The following is a 27,356-nucleotide window of genomic DNA, read 5'->3' on the forward strand; positions in this document are numbered from 1 at the left end:
AGGCCAGAAAACAATGGCCAATTTGGTCTCTCCCCCAGGCCGGAGCCTGATTGGCTAGAGCTTCCTGTAGAGGTGGCCAAGCCACTGAGGGGCTAGGCAGTGCCTGGTGCTCCTGCTGGACTTGTCCTGTTGTCCTTAAAATGGCCTCCCCCAGCTGAGGGTCAGAAATGACGCCCCAAGGCTCTTCATCTGTGTGCAGAGTGATTGTGGCAGGAACAGCGATGTCTAGAGCCCCGAGACAGGTCTTCCTAATGCATTATTCACTCTCAATGCTGTTCAGGTCACACATACCCCCCACCTTCCTGCCTCAGTGCACTTGAGGGGCAGAAAAGCTTGGTGACACAGACGGACAAAAATACGGCCACCTACCGTTTACTTCCCTGGCAGATAGTCCAGTTTCACCATCTTTTATTGGATACAAAGTCATAAATTCTCTGATGCCCACCAGTCCTTTTAAATACATACACTCAGGTACATTCGGCAGAGGGCACCTATGGGTGACGTGGAGCAAAGTGCTGGGATGGTGATGCCTGGGGGGCGGGCAGAGAAGTGGGGCCAGGGAAGGCCCCCTGGGGGCTGGAGGTACAGGCACCACTTCAGAAACAAAACCAAAAAAACGCTCTCCGCCTCCGCCTGCTGTGCTTGGGGTCGGGGGAGCTCCGCTCACGGTTCAGGCCCATCGCAGCCTGGCCGTGCAGGGAAGGCAGGCCTGGGGGCCACTCGTGGAGGGCCCCACTAGCAGTGCCCACTAGAGCCAAGCCTTCTGGTGCCAGTCACGAGGCAAGCCAAGGTCGCCTCAGGCCTCTGCACTTGAATGCAGGACCCTGCCGGGGCAGAACTGAGGCTTGGACTCATGGTGGGGAAGCCTGCCTGATTGTCAGGGCAGTCTTGGGACTGGCTGGGGTCCCGGGGTGTTGGGGAAGGAATAGGAGCTGGTTGCCTTAGTTGGCCCTGGTATTCCGGTCTTCACCCAATCCTAAACCTTATCCTCAGGCAGAAGCTGCAGATGAATACACTTGTCCAGGAATAAATACATACACACAACACACAGCAGTATATACAGAAATGCAGGCCTGGAACAAGGCTGGGTGAGAAAGCATGACCACCAGGGTTAAAGAGAGAAGTGCCAGGCCCCTGGGGGAGGAACCAATAGGCTGGACAGATGGCATCAATTTGAGTTAACTCCTCTGGGCAGGTAAGCCCTGTCCCCACTCACCATTTCTGCTGTCCACCAGGAATTGGGTCTTTGGCACTCTGGGAAGGTCTTCAGCCTAGCGCCTTAAAGGGATTAGGGCCTGGGCAGCTTCTCCCCACCCCCATAGTCCAAAGGACCAGGGGAACAGGTAGGGGCCCAAAGGCAAAGGATGGAGCCAAACCTTGGAGCAGCAGGCTTTGGGAGGGAGGTGGCTTTTTGTTTTTGCAGCATTTCTTGAGGGGCTCCCTCAAACCACTCTAACAGGACCAGGAAATCCTGGGCTGCCTTGGTCCTGAGGTGGTTTCTTGGCCAGTGGAAAGCCACAATTCTGGGCAGCACCCTTCCTCTCTCCCAGGGGTCAGGTACATACAGCACCACCTTTGTTCCCTGCTAGTGCCACGGGGAGGCAGCCCAAAGCCTGACAAAGCGCTCAAGCTGAGTGGCAAGCCTCCTCTGTGTTGCTGGGTCCAGGCCACGTGGCAGGGACAGGTGTAGGGACACCCGAGTGCTGGAGCCTGTGGAACCTCTACACGTGCCTGGGAGCCCTGGAGCATGTCCTGCCTCGATTTCCTCGCTCTGATGTTCCTCCCCCTTTGCATCTTACTAGGTGTGATAGGTGTGAGATATGGAGGATTCTCCTTTGAGTGAGTGAAGGACCAGCGCTCCAGGAGTGGCCAGACCCTCCATCCCTGTTGCCTGTCCTCAGCCGTGCTCTGTGGTTGCCGAAGTGACCAAATGGAGCATCTCTGCAAACAGGCTCCCCGTACAGCAGCAGGGCTCATCCCCGAGAGTCAAAAAAATAGCTTCAAGCCAGGGGACGAGGGCCCAGCGCCCTGCCACTTCTCAGCATGCATGAAGTCCAACCTGCATGAGTCTGTGAGCCCCGGAGCAGCTGTGCGGCGGGACACGCTATGACCCATCGTTCCTGTTGGCAGGACCAGGGGCTAATGAACCATACAGAACCATAGGTTCTGTACCCCCATCACACTCAGCTGGGAGATACAAGGTGGGGACTTGCTAGCCAAACTTCCTCCTAGCGGAGCTGGGGGATGGGAATGGGGTGGCCTATTTACTTTTCTGCCCCCAATGCTGGTGGTGCTCAGGGCTGTTGCACGAATGAATGAATGGGTAAATGAACCTACTCCTAGAATCAACCCTTTCAGCACTGCCTTGCTCCCACTCTAGCTCCCTGCCCGTGCACCCCGACCTCCTTTTCCAGGACTGATGCCAGACATTCCAGAGGGCACCCACCCGGGGAGACATTACCCAAAGTCTTGTATTCAGGGATGGAAGCTTCATGGGGCAGAAAAAATCCCTCAGTAAGGCAGGCTCTGGCCAAGCAGGGCATCCCTTTGTGCTTTGTCCAGGAGATGGGGAGAGCAGCACCTCTGGTCCTAGGGTCTCGAGCAGAAGCTACAGGGGGTACAGTTGGCAAGGCAAAACAGATGCAACCAGGGCACCCCCATAGCCCTTCACAAGCCCCTGGAGGACAGAAACGTTGTGCTTCCTGCAACTCCTGGAGACGGGGCCAGGCAGGTGGGAGACAGTGTGGCCAGCTGCTCTGGAATCGGGGGTGCCACACGGCCAAGGCTTCGTGCAGGACTGGACAGCGAGTTGCCAATATGACAGACACCCTTGGTATTTGGGGGTCTTCCAAGGGCAGGGCAGAATAAGCCATGGGAGGAAAAATCAACAGGAGCAGGGACGGAGCTGGGTGTGGAGCCGGGGGAGCTGGATACTGAGGCTGTGGGGTCCCAGATCTGCAGGGCTCCGTACAGGGTAACCCGGCCGGGGCTGGGTCCTGATGTCCAAGCCAGGCTGTAGCAGAGAGGTCCCTGGAAAGGACTGAGAAACTAAAGAAGCCCAGGCCCCAGCCAGGACCGGCATCCTAATGGTTAGGGCAGAGCTGGCTCCTGTATGGGAAAGAAGGAAACCCTAAGATGGATTGAGGTTAATGTTTGAAAGAACTTCCCAAGTGAATGTTAGCAGAACCCAAGGCCTCTCCACCACTAGGGGAGTTCTGAGAGGAGAACTGGGGAGACCTGAGTCTTTGGAGCCTTAGTGTCAGAACCTGGTCTTACCAGAACTGTGCAAGAGTCAATAAAAAAACCCCCATTTGCATTCTGTGGTTTCCAAGCCAAGTGGCTCTGGCTCGGGCCCCAGCACTCCAGCAGAGCCCACAGCCCATGGGGCCCGTGAAGACTGTGGAGGGAGGCAAGTCTGATGAGGCTGCTCTTCTCGTCCTTCGCTCCATGGGTCTGGTTCCCTACCAAGGCCATGTCTTCAAGCAAGCTAGCCGGACAAGGAAACGAACCAAAATTCCCTCCTCCTGGCTTCCTCCGGGCCCCAGCACAGAAGGCAGCCCAGTGACTCCCTCCCACCCACAGCACTGGGGACCCAGAGGCCATTTTGTTCCTGCCCAAGCACCAGAAAAACATTTCTTGAGGACAGGAGCTGCTGCTCAGTGCTGCTAAGGTTTCCCAGAGCTAGGGCCTTACCCCTCCAGAGGCTCGGGATTGGAGGAAGGTATAGAAACATGCACCTTTTAGCTCTGAATTTAGCTCTGGTGTGTCATGAGGGTATGCGATGGCTGGGAGGAAAGGTCTTGTTTCTACAGCAGTAAAAACTAAGTTTTCTCTACTTGGCAATTTCCCCCCTTTGGGAGTGGTGGTTTCAATATCCTGGGGAAAAGTTCTAGATGAATGTTTTGCCATTCCAAGCCCATTCCCACTACCTCGCTCTTCCCCTGCTCCCCACTTTTGGGTGACCAGATTCCCAGAGCCATAGGCCTATCTGGGTTATCCCTGGGGAATGTGGACACGGAGCCTAGGAAGGATGTCTGAAGGGCATGCCCCACAGAGAGCTGGAACAGGGCAGGACGAGGAAAGGAGCCCTCCTTGCCAAGTCTGAGCTGCTTTGGGGAGCCCACTCTGGCTAGGGCCCAGTGGAGCCCCCTGACCGGAAAGAAAGGTGGGGGGGGGGGCCCTGCCCCAATAGCCTGAGCAACCAAGGAGCCACTCCGTGGTTAACTGCAGGTCCTGAGGGCAATGACACCAGGTGCTGGTGGTGACTCAGCTCCTTGCTGGCTGTGCCCAGAAGGATGCCCCAGTTGGGAGGTGGAGCAGGGGTCGGAGGGCAACTTCTGTCCAAGCCCCTGCCCTAAAGAGGCAGTGCCCAGGGTCAGGCCTGTTGCTCCACGGTCCCAGGAGAAGAACAGGAAACTCAACCCTTCCCTGGAAGCCAGGGATAACACCAGGCCTCCAAAGGTCTAGTCCAATCAGGGTCCCTCTGGAGGTCCAAAGAGAGTGCCCTAGTGTGGGGCTGGCAGAGGCCCTGCCGCCCCCGACCCGGGTTAGCAGCCACCGTCCACCTTGATGTGCAGGATCTTAGAGAAGCCGGGCCTCCGTCGTAGGGCCTGTAGACCAAACCCTGGGTTAGTTCCCCTCAGGGTCAGGCAAGTGGGGCCCCCCCATTACATGCCTAGGTGAGCAACCCCAGCCTAGGGATGCCACCTCAGGTCTTGCGGGGCCCAAGAGCCAACTCCTCACCTGAAGTTTTGTCACCATGTCCTCAAACAGCTTCTGGGCCTCAGGACTGCTGGGTTCTTTGAAATAATCGGCAATCCCTATCTGGACCACAATGGACTTGAGGTTCCGGCAAATGCCTGAGAAAAGGTGAGCAGTAAGGTGGTGGCTCACGTTTCACCTGGGCAATGGGACTGCTGCCTCTCCTATCAGTACTTAATGAACCCAGAACCCTACAGAGAGACAGTCACGTGCCAGGCACTGGGCACTACATAGAGGAAAGCAGGCCCATGGCACCCAGAGGGTCAACCAGGCAGGGGGTTGGTGAGAGGCATGGAGGGCAAGGTCATACAGCAGAGGCTGTGGTGGACTCTGGGAGGATGAGTGGGCAACAGTCAATCAGGCAGAGGCTCTAGGAGCATCCCTGGCAGAGGGGACAGTTGTATCATGGCCTGGCCATCTGGAAATGAATTCAAGGTCAGAGCGGCTGGGGTGAGGCTGATGGGTCTTCTCTGGAGCATGGAGGGGAGGCAGGCAGCAAACAAGTTGGGAATGGAGGGCTTAAGGGACTAGAAGGAGGAGGAAGGAAGGGACTTAAGGAGGAGGAAGAAAGTCAGGAGGCTGAGAGTTCTGGAAGTCATGCTTATGGAGGCTGAGCAGTTAGACCTGGAGGTCAGTCCAGGGCTGGGCCATGAGGCTGACTGGGAGGGAGGAACAGGGTCTTGGAAATAGTGAAATAGTCAAGAAATCTTCAGGGCTCAGGACTTGGGTGTGACCAGGACCTCAGGAAAGGGGGCATGCCCTAGTAGCCTGAGCAACCAAGGAGCCACCTGGTGGTAACTGTGGGTCCTGAGGGCGGTGACACCAGGTGTTGGCGGTTACTCAGCTCCTTGCCGGCTGTGCCAGCAGGAGGATGTCCCAGTGGAGGCATGGAGCAGGGGTCAGAAAGCAGCTTCTGTCCAAGCCCCTGCCCTGAAGGAGCTGCCCGAGCTGGGCGCCAGTGTCCTCAGTGAAGGTGGAGTAGGTGGCTGAGGGCAGTGGGATCAGAAGACACATGTGCAGTCTGCAGTAGTATGGAGAGAAGGGTCTTCACGCTGAGAATGGGCCTGGCGGGGCTCACACACATGATCTCATCTGACCACCCACCCATTCCAGAATGTCTGCTTAGAAGACGGAGATACAGAACCTAGAGAAGCAGAGTAACTTGCCCAGTGACACAGCTGATAAGCAGCAGAACCAGAATGGAGACCTAGATCAGTCCAGCTCCAGAACCTGTATTCCTAACCTGTCTGTCCTGCTCCGGCCCTTGGCCAGAGCCCCACGTGGAACAGGTGGCAGGCTACAGCTCATGTCTCCCGTGGGGGCTGATCATAGGGCAATAAATGTCTGTGGCACTGAACCATTTGGACCAGATGCTAGCAGGCCTCGCACGCCACACTGGCCTTGAGAGACAGGGGTGGCAAGGCCAAGATTAGCAGCCTCATTGGTCTGCCCCCCGCCCCCATGCTGGCGCTTGCTGACAAGGAGCAACAGGGACCTGGGTATGCTACCTGCTGACCAGGCATTGCGAGAAAGGACAGCAGGCCCCCGCCCCCCGCGTTCCCATCGCTCACTGTTGAAATGCAGCAGGGCCTTGGGGGTGACAGGGGTGGCCGTGAGCACCAACATCTCCAGTCCCTTCAGGCCTTCCCGGCAGACCTCAGCGGCCACCTCCTGGGTGATCTCTGACACATGGTCCAGCTCCAGGACCTGCAGCCGCATGCAGTTTCTTGCTAGGGAGAGGAGGAGGAGGGGAGGTCCTGCTGACGAACTCCCCAGGTCGCCTCCAGCCAGCCCAGTGCCTCCATGCTCCTGCCACCACCCGGGCGGCAGCCCCAAGCCCCTCCGGGACGTCAGTGTCGCACCCATGCCTGCTTCCCATCACCCTCCACCCCAGTCCCGAGGCAAGACTCACCAAGTGACGCCAGGCCCTGTACCCCACAGCCAGCACCCCCAACCCCCAGGGCCCGAAGGTGCGGCCAACAGCGACCAATCATCTGCAGGCAGCGGTTACTGAAGCGCGTGGGCTGCTGGCTGGAGAATGGGGCAGAGAGAGGGCTGTCAAGGAAGCTTCTGGTTGCACAGCACCCCGAGGCTGCTCCTCTTTCATGCCTCCCCCACCCCCACCTGCAGCTTGGGCTGGGGCCCCACAACCACCCAGCTGCTCAAGTTAGAAACCTGGGATCATCCCTGACCCTTCCTCACCCCTGCAGAGACCTACAGAATCTGAGTCCTGAAAAACTATTCAATGCACCATTCGCACCACCACCCACATTCGTCGGGGTTCATCTAGTCTCTGTGCCAGTTCACCTAGCCACACTGCTGACAGCGAGCCCCTCGCTCCTATGTTCTCTCACTCAGTCATTCAACAAATGGGCCTCAAGTGTCTACTAGAGCGGAGCACAACTGAGCTGGGCCCTGGGGACACAGCGGTGACAATACAGAGATGGTCCCTGCCCTCAAGGAGTGGAGCAGGGAGGGGGTACAGAGAACATAACCAGCCTGGTGTGATCCTGTCTTTAAGATCAGAAATACTAAAAGGCTTCCCAAGCACTTCCTAGATAAAATGCAAAAACCTACCCCCCTGAAGCAAAATCTTCCTAACCTTGCCCCCACCTTCCTCTCCACAATCACTGCTCCGCCCAGCCCGCCACACACAGCAAACCCGCCATTTCTCTGAACACCTCCTTCCTCGGCATTGGCCCAGACGGTGAGCTCCCTGGTGTCTGCTACACACTTGGTACCAGGGATATGGAAACGAACATTCACAGCCCGGCCCTGAGAGCTGCGAGTACGGTGGAGACTCAGAGAGAGAAAGATGACAGCAAAACAAACTCCAGCAGGTGTCCAGCCCAGGCCCCTGACAGGAATGGGGGCAGGGGAACAGGGACAGATTCTGCCAGGTGGCTAGGAAGGACATGAGACGCCCCAGGAGGAGCTGTCATGCAGAGAGAGGGCTTGGAGGACCAAGTGCAGGGACAAGGAAGCCTGGTTTGAGGAACGCCAAGTCGAGTGGTGAATGACCTGGATTCTCTAACGACCACCTCCTTTGTGGATGCTACATCGACCTTCCTCAAAGGCCTTCTGTGTGCCAACCAAACATGGCTATTTCTAGCTAGTGCTGACTGAACACCGACATACAGGCTGTAGAGATACAGCTCATCTGAGCCAGCTACGGTCCCACTAAGGCTAAAAGATCTCTAATGTCACCTTCACTTTGCACTTGAGAAACTGAGGCATGCCTGGATTGCCCTATATCACAAGGCCAGTGAGCCGGGACATCACCCCAGGTCTGATTTTGAAGACCCGTTCCTAACAGGTAAACACACAGACTGATGAACGTCAATCTGTCCCCTCAAGCATCTTCTGGAATGGCCCAGATAGGCTCAGTCCTCAGCTAGCCCCAGCCCAGGCTCAACCCCAGCCCCACCAAAACCCTGCTGGGGCTCACCAAGGGTGAAGTGGCGCCACCTGGAGGGAGACAATCTCTCTGCAACCTGCGCCCAGGGCCCAAATGACCTCATGGCCCACGGGGTCTGTGGCGCTCCTGTTGAAAAGACAGAGCTGGGACCGCCCACTCTGGTGGCAGCTGCTCCCTTCCCTTGGAGCAGAGAACTCTTGGGTCCCCTTGCCTTAGAGCCCTGGGGGAAGGGTATGCAGACCGCAGGGACCCCTTTGGCCCCCAGTGGAGATGTTGTGAACTACCTGTAGGTGACGGCCTGCAGGGCACGGCAGTAGCAGCTGGCCAGCCAGAGGGAGCGGTCCGTGAGAATGTTGGGACAGTGTGAGATGCGCAGAATCAGCAGGTTCCCCCCTGCAGCCTTCAACAGGGACTCCAGCCCTGCTTCCAGGCAGCCCCTGTGGATGGCCAAGAGCTCAGGGCACTGCTTGGGGCCACTCCCTGCCCCAGGAATCCTCCCCTGAGGAACTCCAGGTGTGCCCGCAGTAACCCCCACACACACACCCACCCTCCCTGGCCTCACCGGGTGCTTCGAGCATACTCTTCCTTGCTCTCCTTCTTGCCCCGCTGCCGGGGCTTCAAGTTCTGCAGCGTCAGGGAGTGGGCCTGGGTGCACCACTGAGCCAGCATGGCCAGGAACTGTGGGGAGAGAGGGGTTGCCTGGTGATGGAGGGGCCTGAGCTTGGTTGGGCTGGAGGGAGACCAGCCCCAAGACAGGAAGCCCCTGCAGAGCATCTGGGGGAGCCAGGCTAAAGCTGGGGTGTTGAAAGGGATGCAAGGGCCAGACCTCAAGGGCCCCAGTTCTGCGGGGAGAAAGGTGGGTTCGCAGCAGGGCCGGCAGGCGAAGACAGGCACCTTGGAACAGACGCGGGCGTTCTCGAGCAGCACCCGGGTCCAGACCGCGGGGTGGCGAGCCACGAAGCGCCAGTCCCGGCAGACCTCAGCAGCGTGCAGCAGCGTGCGTGTGTCCAGGTAGGTGAAGATGCAGAACAGGGCAGCGCGCATCTTGAGGATCTCTGGGCTGATGACCTCGTTGGAGCGGGAGGGGCTGCCCCTCTCAGCCCGCCGACCCCGCCCACTGCCTCCCTCAGGGCGGGCTGCACATACCAGAGGGTCAAAGGTCAGTGTGGAGGGTCAAAGGCCAATGGGGGTGTTGTGGTGGGGAGGTGGGGTGGGGTGGGAGCTACGGAAGGAACAGGCAGGGGAGATCCCTGCTGGGGGACCAGTGACTTGGGAAGGACACGGGGCCTCTGCTTCCCCCTCCTCTGCACACCCCATCTCTAATTATACACGTTAGAAAAAGGTGACCCCTCCTTAAGTAAACTGTTTTTAAAGATCATACATCAGCATATTGTCCAAATTCACCCCCTAGATGAAGCAGCTGAGTCAAGTCTAGGAAAGGCAAGGGTTTAGAGGATGAAGGTGCAGATAGATAGAAACCCGGCCTCTGTGAACAGAAGGCCAGGGCGAGCCTGCCCAGAACAGTTACTCAAGAGCAGCCATGCACCTGACCTGAGCCCTCTAACCTCCTGACCCTGACCCACCCACACATGCACATGGCCTTGTGTATAAATGGGGGGGGGGGGCTCTCCCTGCTGTTTCAGGGACTTCAGATTGCAGTGAACGCTCAGCTACTGTCCTGTAAATGTCAATGAGCCCATCATGTGAATGGACCCCCTGAGACATGGCATCCTTGTACAGTCCCCAACATGAACACCCCTGTGCGGCAGCACTGCTCTATCTTAGGAGTTCCTTGCCCCGGCTTCCAGGACACTTGTAGGAGAGTTTGTCATCCTCACTGTGGGAAGTCTGGGACAATGGGAAAACACGTGCAGGAGCCCAAGAGATCTACTGCCCCAGCCCCGTGTCCCCTGAGAGGGCCCAGCACCCAGGAAAGCTTGGCCTCTCTGGCCTACCCTTCCAGGACTCACCTGAGAGCCGGCAGCTGCTCAGTGGCCCAGCCAGAGCAGGCCCAGGGCGGGGGACCTCTGAGGGGCCCTCAGCCTCTGACTCGGTGGTTCTCGAGCCCACGTCTGAGACATCACCCTCCTCCCCCTCCGTGCTGTGTCGGCGGGGTCTGCGCTGCCAGTTCTGGATGGCCTGACGCCGCAGGCCTGAGCTGCGAGGGGCCTGGGTGCGCTCCGAGCCACCGTTGGCAGCCTGGGCCCGTGTGCCCAAGCCCCCAGGGCCACTGTCCTCGGGGGCCCCCTCTTCTGGCCGGGGTAGCTCCAGACTGTCACTGTCATAGCAGCCTGAGCTCTGGGACGCAGCAGGGACACGGCTGGAGGCCCTGGGGTGGGGTGGACCAGACGGTGAGGAGTGAGGGGCACCAGGTCGGCCCCAACTCCCCATGCCACCCCTACCGAGGGCAAACCCCCTGCCCTACTTTCCAAGAGCCCCCTTCCAAGAGTGTGGAGAGGCAGACAAAGATGACCCAAGGAATGTGGGGAAAGGAGAAGGAGCCAAGGCCCCAGATGGGCCAGCCAACCAGGGGGCCAGTGGATCCTTCTGGGGTGAGGGTGGGTTGTGCAGGATGGGCCAGGCCCGAGGCTTACCCTGTGCTGGGAGAGGAGCCATGCCTCGACACGGCGTATGTGCTAGGCATGGCTGGGCCTGCGTGGTGTTCTCGCTGTGGGCCCCCGAGCAGGAGGGAAAGGCAGAGGGGCAGGGGCAGAGGAGGCAAGATGATGAGGAGGAGCAGGAGAAATAGGGCATAAGATGAAGAGAAGAGAGGAGGGAGAGGAGAGAGAAGGAAAAAAGTTGGGAAAGATGGACAAAAAGACAGACAGACAGCCCAGAAAGGCAGGCTCACCAACCCCCTCCCCACACCCACCCAGTCCCCCTGGCTTGTGGCTCCTGGACTCTCATTTGGACAGAGATGGGCCCCTAAAAACGAGAGCGGTTGGATCACAGCCTCAGGGGCCGGCCCTTCCGCCCAGTCAGAGGGGCACCCCTGTTCCCTGACCCCCCCTTCAGGCCCGGAGTCAGCTTGCAGGGAAGCACAGACGATAACGGGGAACACCAGGGCAGGCGGTGCACATGGTGGCACTGGAGGGGGCAGGGGTGCAAGTGGAGCAGGGACGGCAGGTGGACACTCACCATTCTGCCGGGGCCCCGGGGACCAGGCCCAGCGCCCCCTCCTCCCCCTCCGCGACCCAGGCTGGCACTCGGTGTGCTCCCACAGCTGCTGCTGATGACCTGCAGCTGCCGCTCGGCGCGGTCGGCACGCTCCAGAAGCTCCTCGATGAACTGCTGCAGCCGCAGCTTGGCACTGGCCTCCCTCGCCGCCGTCTCCTTCAGGAACTGGTCGATCTGCACCACCTCCCTGGGCCGGAGCAGTCTCTCACCCAGGTGCCTCGGTCCCTGCCTGCCCACCCGCCCTCCAGATGAGACCCCGAGTGGGAGGGAGACACACTCTCACGTGGCTGCACGCAGCACGGGCCCCATGCTACCATGCACCCAGAAATGCAACCCATAGGTCCCGAGTCCCACGCTCACACCCCACTGACCCAGCCCCAACGCTCCCGCCACACTTCCCTCATCCCCACGGAAACGCTCTGACATTCACAGTCACACCCAGAGCCACCTCCTCCTTCCGGAAACACTCAGAGGCACAGGGCCACACACAGTTCCGTACGTGTGCTCATGTCCTGTTCACTTGCAGGCGTACACGCCGTCTGAGACAGGCACAGTCCCGCTCACACAGCCCAACACACACACACACACACACACACACACACACACACACACACTTCAGAAACATTCTCAGATGCAGAAGCCTCTGGGAAGTACACACAGCACCCTTCAGAGTCACTTGAGCATTTACTCCCAAATGTATTCACATTCAACACCGTCTAGGTGTCAGGCACTGTTCTAGGTATTTAGGGGCACAGCAGTGGACAGACCTGAGAAAAGCTCTTGCTCCCACAGAGCTTACTTGTATCACAACGGGGGTAGATAAATAACATCTGTATATTTCTTCCTACATTTAAGGACCGCAGAAATAAGAAGCAAGCAAAGAACACCGAGAAGGAGCAGAAAAAAGGAGAGTGTTCTGGAAGCCAAGTGAACAAAGCATTTCAGGTTGTGTTTCATTTTATTTCATTTGTTTCATGTGTTTCGTTTGTGTCGAATGCTGCTGACAGGCTGAGGTGAGGAATGGGACTCAGTGACCTGAAGGTAGTTGGTGACGTGGAGGACAGTGGTGACGGTGGACATCTATCTGACAGAGTGGATTCAAGAGAGAAAGTGGAGAAAGAAATTGGAGATAAGGAGTATAAACTTTCAAGGAGTCTGGAAGGGGAGAAAAGGGGCAGCAGCGCAAGGGGGCAGGGGGGATATGGTGGATAGGAGAAACAACCTCCTGTTTGGCTGCTTTGAGGAATGATATAGCTGACAAGGAAAATCTGATGATAGCAAAGGGAGAGGGCAGAACTGTGCCACATCTTTGAGTCGGCAAAAGGTTAGAGGATCTGGTGCCACAGTGCAGGGTCTGGCCTTGGCTAGAGTCATGGAGAAGGAATAAAACGAGTTGTCATACGCAGGCACACGGGTGTACTTGCATGTCCTCACAGTCCCAAACACACACCATCATGACGCTTTTGGCTCCACACACACTACCATCACGTGCTCGTAGCCACAGATGCCACAGGACCAAGCCACGGCCACCCAGGCACATGCAGAGCCACACTCGGGCCCACTCACGGTGGTGGCAGCAGCAGTGACACACACGGTCACCAAGTCAGGAACATTCACGGGCACACCCGCCCACAGGGCCCCCCCCCAGGCCACTCACTGCTGCTTGCGGCTCAGCTCCTGTTCCTTGTGCACCAGGTCCTGCTTGAGCGAGGCCAGCAGCTCCACACTCACGTCCACCTGGCGCGAGAGCTCGGACGCCCGCTCCTCCAGCTCCTCCTTCTCGCGCCCCAGCCGCGCGCTCTCCTGCCGCGCCGTCTCCAGCTCCGCCGCCTTGCGCTCCAGCTCGGCCTGCAGCCGACCCACCTGGCCAGCGATCTTCTGCTCCACCTCCTCGCTCAGCCGCTCCAGCCGCCGGTCCACCTCCAGCTTCTCCAGCGCGCGGATCTTGAGGCGCGCCAGGCCCTCCTCGTAAGCCACATCAGCTGGCGAGGGGGACGCGGGCGAGGCGGAGGCGGGCCCCGGGCCCGGCCCGGGCGGCGGCGTCGAACACGCGGAGGAGGCCACGGACTTGCGCGCGAACAGCTCCCCCAGCGGGATCTCGATCTCGCGCAGCGCGTAGCGTGCGGCGGCGGCGGGCACGAGGCCCGGCTCGGCCAGCTCCTCGCACGGCAGGCTGGCTGGCACCAGGTCGCCCGCGAAGTGGGCGAGGGGCGCGTGGTGGTGGTGGTGGTGCAGCAGGTGCGGCGCGGCGGGCGACGGCCCGGCCGCCTGCTCCTTGCCCTGGAAGGACGTGCTCTCGAAGACCTCGCGCCGGGCGCCGGGCACGGCCAGCAGGGCGGCGGGCTCGGGCGTCAGCGGGAAGCCGGAGGCGGCGGCGGCGGCGGCAGCGGCAGCGGCGGCGCCGTCGCAGATGCTGTTGGTCTTGGAGAGGATGTAGAGCGTCTCGTACGTGTGGCTGTACTCCAGGTGAGCACGCAGCGACGACAGGCTCCGGAAGCGCTTGTGCTCCCCGCAGCGGGGACAGCGGTACGGCAGGTCCAGCGAGGCCATGGCCCCGCCGCCCCCGTGGCGCCCGGGCTCCACCGCGGCCGCCCCGCCGGTCAGCCGGGTGCGCTCATGGGGGGCCGCGGGCGAGCCCCCCCGCGGGGTCGGGAAGGCTCAGGGCGCCCACGGCGAGGGGCAAGGAGGCTAGAAGAGAGGGAGTAAGCCGTAGGAGGATGGTCTCCCCCACACGTAAGGAAATTGCCCCAGGAAACACACGCACCCATAAAGGAGGGTATCCCAATGGCTTGGCCTCCTAGAGGAGGCCGCCTGCTCTAGTACAGCCCTGCAGGGGTGGGGGGTGTACATGCACGACAGTGAGAAAGAATGAAAATTCTTTGGCGGGGGGGAAGGCATTCATTATACTTAAACACTTCCAACCTATATTCCAACTAGACATAACCCAGGTGCCCATCACCAGTAGAATGGATAAATTATGATACGTCCATAGCGGAATTTTATCCAGCAATAAGAAAAGGAAGCACTGGTACATGCAAGGACATGGGTGAACCCATCCCACATTATGCTGCATGAAAGAAGCCAGAGCAGAGGGCACACTGTAGGATTCCATACATACAGAGTTCAAGAACAGACTAAATTCATCATGATATAAGTCAGAATAGAGGTTACTCTCTGGAGACTAGAAACTGAGAAGGGACAGGAGGAAACATTGTGTGATGCTGAAAACGTTCTAGATCTTGATAGGAGTGGTGGTTATACATGTGAATACATATGTAATAATCAGGCTAAATGCTTAAGGCTGCTGCACTATATGTATTTGGCTGAATGTATCTTATATCTGGGGGAAAAAAAAAGTCCTTAAAGGAAGATGCTTATTTCCATGTCATGCAAACCAACCCATCATACAGGGTGGACTGTTGGTACCATGTTGCAGTGACCAAGCTGTCACCTCACCTGATGATACCTGTGTGCATGTGTCACTGTTTATTCCTGTCCTCCTTCTGTACCCTCCCATCACTGCCACTCTTGGTGTGTAGGTCCTTTTTCAGAGTCTTTTACTAGGTCGGTCTCCGGTAAGTGTCCTGCCCCTGCCCTTTGCTCCAAGGGCCACCTTATTTGTCTTCTTCAGGCTATTTCTAGCACAAGCCACCACCCTTCCTGACATCCTACCCCCAGTAACCCTGAACTCCCACTGCCTCTCCTCCCTCATCTCTGGCTTCTGGTCAGACCTCTTCTACCTCATGGAATCTCTACCCCACTCATCACTGCCCTCCTCTTCCTAACTGCCTGTGACTGGGCTTCAGCCACCCTCTGCTGACACTGTGCTCCTCTGGGTCACAGACCACACGTTTATCAATCCAGTTGTCATCAGGTATCTCCACCCACTTGGTCCCTTGGCTGACACTACTGGCCCCTCCATCCAGGCTGCCATGAAGCTGCCCATTTGGGTTCTCCAACCTCCTCTTCCTACTGCCTTCTGAATCTTCCTGATGAGAGGTCCACCTTCACACCCTCTTTGCATCTGCCCTCTTCCTGGCAGTTGGGTTTGCTCTCACACATTTACTCCCAGCTTTAAGCCACTGACTCTCAGCTCTGCATCTCCATCCTGACCTGCTCTCAAGTTCCCATCGCCTTCAGGGATTTCCACGTAGGGGTATGGGTGACTGTTCCCTTTACTAGCCCAGCACCCAGTCCTCCTGGTAAAATCATTGTTCTTTGACCTTGGAGAACCATTCTTCCTTCCCCACTTTCTCCATCCACGTGCTTTGAGTGGGGGGTGGATGGTCCAGCCCGGCTCCAGGGGTAAGAAAGTAATATGGACCTGGCCAAACAGAGTCCCAGGATGGGCAGAGATCACCAGGTTGAGTCCGGGGGTCATTCCTCCCTCCAGGACTTCTCTGGAACTACTAGGGGGAAAGCATCCTCTTTGGTCTCAGGTTTCTAAGCTGATGGGGAAGGCTAGAGCTGCAAGGGCTATCTTTGCTTCTTTGGGGAGGAACCTCCTGGGAACAAAGCCAATGCAGAGAAGCAGAATTGAAATGGAGAAAGAGATTTCTCACAGACACTGTTTGAAATCTGGTCTGTTCAGTTGGGTGAGCCAATCCTTTCCCTTCATTGCTTAAGCCATTTGGAGTCAGGTCTGTGGTACCTGCACTAGAAAGAAGTCCTAACTCAGAAACTAGAATGAGAAATGGGATTTTTTTTTTTTAAAGGAATAGACCCTAAGGAGGAATTAGCTGAACTAAGAGGGGAAGTAAGATAGTACCACTTCCCCCCTCAGAAGTTGGTGACCCCTGCCTGCTACCCAGCAGCAAAGCAGCCGATGAAACTCTCCCACTGTCTCTGGAGCTCAGGTGGTGTTCCTATCTGGAACTTTAGGGGACTTGTAAAAAATGTCACCCTGTTGGGGTTTGGCCCCTCCCTCAGCCTCAGTAAGGTCCAACAAGAACTGAGACACATGGCTGAAAGGGGCCCATCTGAAAGCAGAGGAAGAAAACGCTGCTTTGCCTAGAGAGGCGCTTTCTGCCTGAGGCCAGTAATCCAATATGGCTGAGAGTCAGATAATTAAGAGTCAGTTCTCTGCTTCTAGTAAAGTCAGCTCAAGCAAGGACAGGGAGGCTGGAAACACAGAGAGACAAACCTGGGCCACAGCAGGCTCTTGACTTCTCAGGCCGTTCAAGAACCCCTCCTGCTATGCCACCATTGCTTTCATCAGAAACAGCCTTCCACTGGGATGCAGCTTGAGTGGGAAGGGGCAGATGGACTCTGCCTCCCACCCTAGAGGAAGGGTTTGCCTTGCCCTGCGGCAGAGGCCTCCCAAGAAGCAACAGAACCATGGGCTTCTAGGATGGGCAGAGCACCAAGGGCTGTTGCTAAGAGACAACCTCTTCTCCTCCCCCAACACCATCACCAGGGACTTGATTCAAGAATTACAACTTCCAATGAGGTCTCTAGTTTGGTTAATGGCTCTGGGGACAACTGAATGCAAATTGACTGAAAGCTTCCTAATGATTAAGGGGATTGTATTGCCAGCAAAACCCACAAACCTGGAAAACAAAGGCCAGGGATTACTCAGCTCCTAGTGTTCCCCATCCCTTACACTTGCGTCAGTGGGAGGTGAGCCCCCAAGGGCCCTTTTCTGCGTGGCACAGAACCTGAAGGACCAGGGAGGCTCTTGGAGATGGCAGAACCAAAGAAGCCGAGAACAGGTCCCGTCCTCCCCAACTGGTACAGTATGTGGACCATGTATGGGTCTGTGACCACTGAGTGTTTTTCCTCATCTCCCCTCTTCAGCTGGGAAGATTTTGTGCTTTCAGCTGTCTGGTCTTTCCTCTCATTGTCTGGCCCTCAACTGAAAGACCATGAGGGCCTAGCTCAGTACCTGCCAAAGAGACAGCCCACCACCAACATCTTGAATTGGGGCTGGACCGCTAAGTGGATAAGAACTTGGAACATCTCCTTCTGGAGATGGGACAAGGGTATTTTAAGTTTTGTGAGGGATCCAAGTTGTGTTACCATAAAGAGAAGAATTTTAAAAATTGTACAGGTAGCAGGATCTGTGTAGATCTTGTTTAGAGAAGGGATGCAGGGGACACGTATTCTTTTTGCTGTTCAGCTCCAATCCCCCTTTGTGACTAGACCCCCCAGTGTTCCCTTGGAGAGCCATTCCCCCCACTGTGGGTTGGGCTATGACCTTAGCCTGTTTATCAGTCACATTTCCCACTCCAGGCCCATACAGCCACTATAGGACCTGTGCCTGCTGGGAGAATGTGGGCCTGGAGCTGCCTGTGGCCATTTCTGTCCTCCTTGGACAAGAACACAGAGACTCCTGATGACCTCCCTTGGCCATCTAGATCCAGATGTGCCTGAAACTTCAGTCCAGGACTTGTCAATTGTGAGAGGCAGCAAATCCTTTTTGTAGCCTAAATCTTTTGACTCTGCTGCCAGTCACTGGTAATGAAACTCTAGACTGAAACCATGACCTCTGGCATCAAAAAGCAAACCTTAGACTTCCCCTCCCCCACTCCCCAGGATCCATCCTTTTTTCCTCACTGTCCTCCCAGTCACACCACACACTGGCCATCCTGACCTTGCTCTCTGCTCACCATCAAGACCTATGGATTTTGGGGTACCTGGGTGGCTCAGTGGGTTAAAGCCTCTGCCTTCGGCTCAGGTCATGATTCCAGGTCCTGGGATCAAACCCCTTTTGGGCTCTCTGCTCAGCGGGGAAGCTGCTTCCCGCCCCCCCTCCCCCGCCTACCTGTAATCTCTGTCTGTCAAATAAATAAACTCTTAAAACAAACAAACAAAACCTATGGGCTTTTTTTCTGTGGTGGTTCTCTTCTCCTGCTCTGTGCTCTTCCTCACACCCAGACTGCCAGCCCCGGCTTCAGCTCAGGGCTCTCCTCTGTCCCGTTAGGCACCAGACTCCTCTATCTACAGAGGACTCCTGCTCATGCCCTTTCAATGGTTCCCAGCGTCTACCAACTGCAGCCAAATTCAGCTTCTCTTTGGCCTTGCTGTACTCTTGCTAGTTGGAGAGTGAAAAGTGGTTTGGCTGTTTTACTTGCCTTTCTTTCTTTTTTTTTTTTTTTTTAAAGATTTTTATTTATTTATTTGACAGACAGAGATCACGAGCAGGCACGTGCTGAGCAGAGAGCCCGAGGCGGGGCTCAATTCCAGGACCCCAGGATCATGACCTGAGCTGAAAGCAGAGGCTTTAACCCACTGAGCCACCCAGGCGCCCCTTTACTCGCCTTTCTCTGATTACTATAGCTGGATTTTTTTCTTTTTTTAACACATTAGCATTCCTTTTTATTTCTTTGGTGACTTTGCCTCTGCACTATTTTCCTCATTTTTATACTGAACATTCATATTTTCTTATTGATATTCAAAGACTTTTTCTAATATTGATCCCTTGTCATTTATAAACCACAAATGGTTTTCTCCAGTGGGTCAATTGACTTGTTTATGGTCTTTACTGATATAATAAAGCTGATAGTTTGCTTCAGTAAAAACCTTTAGGATTTCTGATTTTGTTTTCAAGTTTACTGAGTCCAGGCCTACCCAAAGACTATATAAACAGTTATATATGCTTTCTTTTTGTACTTTGTGATTACCTTTTTTTTAAAGTCTAGAACAATTTTTTAAATTAAGGGCGTTAAACAAATAACCATAATAGCATAAACTGACAGTGACTTGGTAGCATGCAAATACTTCAAGCTGTATGGTTTCCTTTTATACAATGGAGTTGTAAAATCCAAAAATTTTTGGTATGCATTGTGGGACAAGGATTAAAGGAAAACATGGGTTTTTGTTATGGGCATTTCCACACATATTCAAAAATACAGTAAACTCCTATGTACCCAGCATCCGATTTCAACAGTGACCAACTTATGACAGTTTTTCATCTGACACCTGCTCCCCTTCCTTACACTTCCCCCACCCTACCACTGGATAATTTTTTTTTTTTTAAGATTTTTATTTATTTATCAGAGGGGGGGTGGGGAGAGAGCGAGCACAGGCAGACAGAATGGCAGGCAGAGTTAGAGGGAGAAGCAGGCTCCCTGCTGAGCAAGGAGCCCGATGTGGGACTCGATCCCAGGACGCTGGGATCATGACCTGAGCCGAAGGCAGCTGCTTAACCAACTGAGCCACCCAGGCGTCCCACCACTGGATAATTTTGAGCAAATCCAAGATTTTGTATTATTTTACCCAAGAAGTACTTTAGTACCTAGAAGACAAGGACTTAAAATTTCTTTTTTAAAAAAATACTTAGTCACTGTTCTAACATCACCATCATTTAGGTGTATTAAAACCAAAAAGTAGCCTCTAGAGGTAAATCCAGAAGATAGTTCTCTGAAAAGACCAACAAAATAGTCTCTGGCAAATCTATTCAAAGCGAAAGAAAGAAAGAAAGAAAGAAAGAAAGAAAGAAAGAAAGAAAGAAAGAAAGAAAACAAATATATAACACTATGAATGAGAAAAGGGATAGAACCACTCACCGAGATTTTTTTTTTTTTTAATTAGTAAAATGCGACCAGGTACAACTCTTGGCCCAAATTTTTGAAGATCTGGATGAAGTGTGTGTTTTTCCAGGAAAATATAAATTATCAAAATTGACCAAAGAAGAAATAGAAAACCTGAATAAATTAGCAACTATAGATGAAATTGAAGAAGTTGGCAAAGTGACCACAGATGTTAGAAATAGAATTCAGTGATCTCAGGGTCCTGGGATTGAGCCCCTCATTGGGCTCTCTGCTCAGTGGGGAGCCTGCTTCCCCCTCTCCCTCTCTGCCTGCCTCTCTGCCTACTTGGGATCTCTGTCTGTCAAATAAATAAATAAAATCTTTAAAAAAAAAGAAAGGGGGGCACCTGGGTGGCTGAGTGGTTTGGGCTGCTGCCTTCAGCTCGGGTCATGATCTCAGGGTCCTGGGATCGAGCCCCACATCGGGCTCCCTGCTCCTCAGGAAGCCTGCTTCCCTCTCTCTCTGCCTGCCTCTCTGCCTACTTGTGATCTCTGTCTGTCAAATAAATAAATAAAATCTTTAAAAAAATAAAATAAAATAAAATAAAATAAAATAAAAATAAAAAATAAAAAAAAAGAAAGAAAGAAAGAAATAGAATTCAGCACACTCACACACACACCTGCTTAGGAACAGGGCTATTCCATAATGTCCGGTCAGCCTGGTATCAAGGCACCCATGTGTACCCAACCATCCCAAGTGCTGGTCCCTTCTGTGGGGGCCCTTTCGGACATCAGAACCAACCAGTCTCCCCTCTCCCCTCCCCATATACTTTTGAAGCATCCTCTTCCTACACAATACCCTGCTAGCCAGGCCCCGAGAAAGGGGAAAGTCTGGGGGTGCAGGCTGTGTGTGGCTGTGCAGGGTAGAAGGGACTTCTCAGGTCCAGGTGGCTCTTCACTGAGGCCAGCCTGCCCCACGGTTTCCCTCCACAGGCCAGAGCAGAGGAATGGCTATGAATCATTCTTAGAAATATTTTTGCCTAGATGTGTACACTTCCTCAGCGTGAGTATAAGCTTTGCCCAAATGCCAACAAGAAGATGATGGAGGGAGGGGGAGGCAGAAGAAGAAGAAGAAGAAAAATAGAAATGTTGCCTGTTCAAATTTGATCACAGTCCTCTATTATTAGTATCATGACATAACAGTTGGCGATTTCCTTTGCATTCTCGTCTCCCCAAATCAGCAACCCCTGCAGCCCTAAGACCTGCCTCCTTTTTCAGCCAGGACCCGCCCCCTCACCAACCGCAGGACCTCTTCTGCTCCCCACCCCACTTCTGAAATGCCTATCTCAAGTCTCCTTTCTTCTAAACCCAGCTGAAGGTTTTCATTGGGTGGAAGGATTAGGATTCTCCAGGCTGAACGAAAGGCATTGACTTTTTTTTGGGGGGGGGTAAAGTTTTCAGGTATGTGAGTCTCATCTCCTCAAACAAGGCCAACCATCTTGAGATGGGTGTCTTCCCTGGCTCCTGTCTACTGTCACATGATCATGGTCTCTGCCAGAAACACAGAGAATCCTACATTTTCACGGCTTCCACTACCAAATAGGCCCTGAGAATTCCTGCAGTGGACCTCCCCATTTTTATCTGTTTGGCAAGCCTTCTTCACCTTCTGATGATAGAACATCTCATTCCTTCTTCATTAAGCTGCCCCTCCCCATTCCCTGTGGTTCTGACAGGGCTGTGTGACCTAGGCCTGACCCATCATGGTGCCGCACCTCTCTGGCCACAGTGAATGACCCCAGAACAGCCACATTCCTCATGCTGAGCCAACAGAGTCCTTCCCTGGGAATAGAAGTGAAAAATTGAGGAGTCTTCTGTTCTCTGAGATCACTGGCTAGTGAACATGAAGCGGTCTATGGCCTTGTGTAACCTCTGCCTACCACATGGAGGAAGTCCATGTACGGTGGGGGGAAAAGTATGGCAACAGAGTGAAGCTGAACCAAGAGCCAGGAAGAATCCTCATCACATTTTGGGAGAACCTAGCTACGGTCATGCCCCAAACCCACTCATCCCCCTTCTTTCCAGTTATTTGAGTTGGTACATATCCGTTTTTGCATAAAGTAATTTGAATGGTTATTTCTGTCCCTTGTGACCAAAAGTCCTAACATTCTCACAAATTGATATTTCTAGCCTAGAATTCTCCCTGGGCTTTATTAAAACATGAATTCATTCATGTTACATTTATTGAGCCCCTCCTCTGTGCCATGAATGTATCAGGTACAGTAGAGAGTACAGCCCACGGGGGGTCAAGATCAGGAAGAGGTTGAAACTGTTGGCCAAGGCAGCAGGAGCACACTGAGAAGGATGGATATGGGAGCAGCATAGGAAGGAGAGTCAAGAAGGCTTGGTGACAGAATAATTGTGGCTGGTATTAAAGGGAGGAGTAAAGGATCAATCTCAGCTTTGGGTTTTGAGCATCTAGGTAGATGGCGCTGCGGTTCGTTTGCAGGGAAAGTGAAGCAAGGCACATTTGGGGGAGAGATTGGTTTGGTTGTAGATTTCACAAGTTTGAGGTTCCAGTGGGCCCTGGAAGTAGAGATAGCGTATAGTATGCAATGTGGAGCCAAAAATACAGTTTTCGCACCTTACGCGTAAAAGTGGATGAGTAGGCTCGGGAAGAGGGTGCAGAGAGAGGGGAGCAGGGGAGAAGTGGATCCTCAGAGAGGAGGAGGAGGGAGAAGAACCGAGAAGATCCTAAGAACCGGCAGAAGCAATGGGAATTCTGGGGGGACCCCTTTGGGAAGAGAGGATGTCAAGGAGGGAAGCAGGGGGCAGTAGTGTAAACGACGTGTAAACAGCAAGTGGGATGACACAAGCCAGAGCAGAGGCGCAAAGGGTCCACTGGGGACTCCAGGGAGCCCCGCTTTCATGAACCCGGTTGATGGGGTTGAAGGGAGAGTGAGATAGAGACAGTGAGTGGATACAGGAACCTCAACTGTGAAGGGGGAAGAAGCAGCGTGGGAGATTCCAAACAGAGCTTTTAAGAGGAGAGACACCTGAACATATTTAAATGCTTCTTAGGGATAACCTAACTCTCATCTATACCATCACTTGTGGTATCCTGAGGCACACATAACCCAAAGCCTTAGACCTGACATTTATAGCAGTTTTTGTTTTTTTTTTTAATTTTTAAGTGCACCTTACAAGCAGCCTGCACAGAGGGAGAGGATGAAAAGGGTGATATGTTAATGTCGGGGGCTCAGAGCTTACGATGGCTAAGAACAAACTCACAATAGCACCATGTTCACCTTCAAGCCTGCTTCTTTCTCCTGTTTCCCCGTCTTGACCAACATCTTCATTGTCTACTCTTCACCTTGGATACAACCGGCAAAGCATCTCTGAATTCTCAAAGTCCTCCTCAGACCTCATCAATCACCAGTTTTTGTAATACTACCTTCTAAATACTTGACTCTCTTTCCTCTAGCCCCTGCCCCAGACCATAACCATCCCCTTCTATCTGATCCATTGATACCTTTGCTAACTGTAGTCCTAATTCCACCAGCTTTCAATTCTCATGTTTTCTGCAAATACAGATCCAGTCATGTCACTCTCCTTCTCAAATAAGTCTCTGAGCGCAGGCCATTTTCTGGGAGGTAAAGTCCACCACGCTTTGACTGCCCTCAAGGTGGGCCAGGACACGACCGCCACTCGGCCTTGCCAGCCTAGCGTTTGCATCCGCTTCCCATGTGCAACCTTAATGAGCCTTGTGGGCCTTAGCTCACTGAGAAGTGCCAAGAGCTGTCACACCCTTAAGTCTTGGCTCATGCTAGTCGCTCTTCCTGGGACTCCCTTCTCCACATGGGGAATTCTGCAGGCCCAGCTCAAATGCTGCCTGTTCAGAAAGTCTTCCTTGAATCCCTCCTTCGGCTCAAAGCACATCCAAGTGTGAATCACCCCTTACCATAGATCTTCACACATGGCAACAGGTGTCACATGCTGGATGGTCATAGACCTGTTTGCACATCAGATCCCACCCCATGCACACACTGGCGGGCAAGGACAATGCAAATGATTCACCCTCACACCTTCCTCCCACACAGCAGACATCAGTGTATCATTCTTAGAGGACTAACACTGAATAATGGAGGTACTGATGGATTTCATATAGCTGAAGTGATTTCTGCCCCTCATTATGAAACGGGATGAATCTGGTTATAATTAAGTCAATCCAAGAATCACCTGGAATAACAAGTACTTCCCTGTCTCTTACTTCCCACCCACTGGGGAGTAAGAACCTGCTGTCTTCTTTTTTTTTTTTTTTTAAAGATTTTATTTATTTATTTGACAGAGAGAGATCACAAGTAGGCAGAGAGGCAGGCAGAGAGAGAGAGGAGGAAGCAGGCTCCCCGCCGAGCAGAGAGCCCGAGGACCTGCTGTCTTCTTGACTCTGTCACTCTACCAGAGCTCCAAGGTTTAGGGCTTCTCTGCTTCTTTCTAGTTTATCCACCCAACAAAAAGATGTCAAACAGAGGCTCCTGGGTGGCTCAGTTGGTTAAACATCCAATTTGATTTGGGCTCAAGTCAGAATCTCAGGGTCATGAGACCAAGCCCCTCCATGGGCTCCATTCAGTGGGGAGTCTGCTTGAGATTCTCTCCCTCTCCTTCTGCCGCTCCCCCTGCTTGTGCACGTGTGCACTCTCCCTCACAAATAAATAAATAAAATCTTTAAAAAAAAAAAAAAAAGACATCAAACACAGGGGCCATGACCACCACTGGAGGCACAAAGATGAATAAGACAGTCATGCCCCCAAGATGCTTACAGTCTAATAATTTGAACAGTGAACATTTACCTACTAATTACTTTGCTCAGATACAATGCTTCTCATTTAATCTTCAAGACACTGCGGCCCACAGGCGGTACTGTGTCTATTTTAGGAGGAAAGTGAGGCTCAGAGTACCAAATTACTTGCCCAAGGCCAGGAAGTGACTGGAACAGACTGTGGTTTGATGGCCCCCAGGAAGCATGCCTCCCAGGATTCTTCCCCTTATGTGGTCCCCTCCCATACTGATGCAGAGCTTGGCCATGTGACTTCCTTTGGCCAGTGGGACATTAGCAAGCCTGATGCAGGCTGAGGCTTGATAAGCTGTTGTGCCAGCGGGCTTATCCTCTTGGAATACTTCCATTTGGGATCCAGCTGCCGTATTAAAAAACAGGCTAAATTACTGACCAAGTAGACGTCCCAAGTAGAGAGGCCCTGGAGGATGAAAGGCCATCTTGATGTTCCTTTCCAGCCAGTCCCTCAACTGAATGCTGCTGAGAGGTGCCATGAGAGACCACAGCCATGGCCACAGTCCTGGCCAACCCACAGACCATGAAGAATAACAAATCACTCTTGTCTTAAGCCCCTAAATTCTGGGGTGGTTTGTTACACACCAGGGAATGAGTGATAAGCTAGGATTTGAACCAAGTACTACCTGACTGACTTCAAAACCCATGCTCTTAGTCTTAATATATGTTTCTTCTGATTGGGAGGAGAATGTCACACCAGCTCTACAATATTCATTAGCCAGCCCATAGTAGCGCTCAATAAATATTTGTTGAATGACTAAATAAAGGGAGTGGTGGGCTTCCAGAGAGGCAGGGAAGTCCAGGGAACTCAAAGGCAGGATGGCAGTTACCTTTCAACAACCATCACCCCCTTCCAGCTATAAATATTCCCAAACGAGATATAGGCTAGGCATCCCTAAATCTAGAAACAAGTGTGTGGCTATAGCCAAACTTCCTCTCGGTCTCTTTCTCTTTTAAATTCAGATCAGGCAAATGGGAATAAGTTAGCAGAGTTGGGTTTTTCTTGGTCATGCTCCCTGGCTCCCGTGTCCCCCTCTGGCCTCTCCTCTACCTCTCACTTGGCCTTCTGGGCCCAAGAGCTCTTTCTCCCTCTTTCCATAAAAATTGGCATGCAGGAAAGGAACAGAGAAGGTAGAACTTACAGAAACGGGGAAGGAAGATTTGGATGTTAATAGATGGCGTTAGAGGCCAAAGAAACGAAGCTCTAAGCTCAGTGGTTTCGGGAGACATCTGCCAGCAGGTGGAGGAGGTGTTCTGAGGATGGGGAGGCAGCTGGAAGTGTCCCTGTGGATGGAGAATAAAGGCATGCCCCCTGTCTCTCCAAAGCCCTCCAAATCCCCCAAGAAGGACAGGGTTCTGGCTCTCCACACCTGGGTTGGGGTCACCACAGGTTACCTCCCAGAGCAGTCTAGTGAAGACCCACAGGGGTCAATGCATCCAGTCCCCTGCTTCCCCGCAGCCCTGACACTGCCTTTCCTGTTCTAAGCTCCTCTTCACTCTTGTGCTCCTGCAAGCGAGCACACACCCCCCCAAGGTCACACACACATGGCTCGAGCACCTGGATCCCACACCCATAAAACCATCTGGGCCCCTCCTCACTGCACATCCGACCTAAGGAGAGAGCAGGCCCCACTCCTACCCACAGGCACGCCGTGGCACGCGCACACAGGCGCCGTGTCACACACTCACATGCAAAGCAATGCAGTGAGGAGCACACAGCCAGATCGCCGTGGACAGTCACCAACGGAGGCACTGGGCTGCAAGGAGAGAGAAACATGCGTGCACACACACGCACACCTCCGGATCGTCCAGACCATTACACGTGCACACCGGCACGCACACAGACACCCAAAGCCTCCCACCCTCAGACTCCCGCACAGGTGCCCAGCCAGGCCTCAACACCACGCCCCTCCCCCACCCCTCTCCAGAAGCAGGTGGAGAGGGCTGGGTTTGAGGGCGCTCCCCTTCCTGCTCCCCTCTGGCCGGGCTCTCCAAGGTCCAGAGTCCCACCGGAGCCCAACCCCACCCCCCAACCTGGCTCGGGGAGCGACTGGCTAGAAGGGGGGATGGGAAGCCAGGTCTCAAAACGTTCTGATTTTAATTCCTTAAATTAACCCCTTCCTTGCCTCTGGCCTGGCCTGCCCAGAATCCCTCCCGGTCCGGCAGCCTCGCGGGCCTCCCGAGGGCTGTGGGGGAGAAGGAAGAGGAGGAGGAGGCAGAGGCTGGGGTCCTCCCTGCCTTCTCTCTCCAGGAGCGGTCCCACAGCGCGCCCATGACTCGCCCTTACCTCCTCCACCCCGCGGCGAGGCCAGGCCCCGCGGCCCTCGGCTGGGGGTGCACAGGCAGTCCCCGCGTGCCGTGTCCAGATGCAGGGCCGCCCTGGGGCCTCGGATCTCGTTCCCCTCCGCAGCCTCGGGTGGCCGCCGCGGCTTGCGCCCCCGCCTCCCTCTCGGGGCGGGGGCGGCCGAGCCTCCCAGCCAGTCGCAGCGGGAGGGGCACACAAACCGGGTGGGGGAAGGATGGAGGAGGAGGAGGAGGAGGAGGAGGAGGAGGAGGAGGAGGGAGGAGGAGGGGGCTCGCGGCCGGAGGAAAGGAAGAGAAGGGGGAGGGAGGCAGCTAGGAGGTGGGGCGGAGCCGGCCCCTCCTTCGGGGCGGGCTCTCCTGCGAGCTGGGGAGCGGCAGAT

General features: G+C 54.4%; 1 protein-coding gene across 2 annotated transcripts; it reads right to left on the reverse strand.

The window, feature by feature from the left end:
- Positions 1-386: 386 nt before the first annotated feature.
- Positions 387-27,294, reverse strand: FBXO41 (F-box protein 41). 2 transcript variants are annotated; one of them, XM_032352459.1, is made up of 15 exons: positions 26,960-27,294; positions 26,362-26,429; positions 25,815-25,956; positions 13,014-14,044; positions 11,318-11,543; positions 10,774-10,847; positions 10,150-10,508; positions 9,074-9,315; positions 8,742-8,857; positions 8,464-8,616; positions 8,210-8,305; positions 6,674-6,792; positions 6,333-6,491; positions 4,744-4,859; positions 387-4,610 (listed from the first exon to the last, which is right to left on the reverse strand). In XM_032352459.1, exons 4-15 carry the CDS (start codon positions 13,904-13,906, stop codon positions 4,548-4,550), a joined length of 2,616 nt encoding a protein of 871 aa, XP_032208350.1. In that variant the 5' UTR covers positions 13,907-14,044; positions 25,815-25,956; positions 26,362-26,429; positions 26,960-27,294; the 3' UTR covers positions 387-4,547. The 2 variants fall into 2 exon arrangements, with proteins under 2 accessions (XP_032208350.1, XP_032208349.1); XM_032352458.1 differs by lacking the exon at positions 26,362-26,429.
- Positions 27,295-27,356: the final 62 nt, after the last annotated feature.

This window comes from Mustela erminea, chromosome 7, assembly GCF_009829155.1.
Source record: "Mustela erminea isolate mMusErm1 chromosome 7, mMusErm1.Pri, whole genome shotgun sequence".
Taxonomy (NCBI): Eukaryota; Metazoa; Chordata; class Mammalia; order Carnivora; family Mustelidae; genus Mustela; species Mustela erminea.

What these genes read in the sequence shown, in the direction of transcription:
- FBXO41 (XM_032352458.1), bottom strand. Translation starts at nt 13,906, where the DNA reads ATGGCCTCGCTGGACCTGCCGTACCGCTGTCCCCGCTGCGGGGAGCAC. An exon ending in ACGCCCGCGTCTGTTCCAAG is followed by an intron (nt 8,858 to 9,073) that starts GTGCCTGTCTTC and finishes CTCTCCCCACAG; the next exon opens with TTCCTGGCCATGCTGGCTCA. An exon ending in ACATGGTGACAAAACTTCAG is followed by an intron (nt 4,611 to 4,743) that starts GTGAGGAGTTGG and finishes TTTGGTCTACAG; the next exon opens with GCCCTACGACGGAGGCCCGG.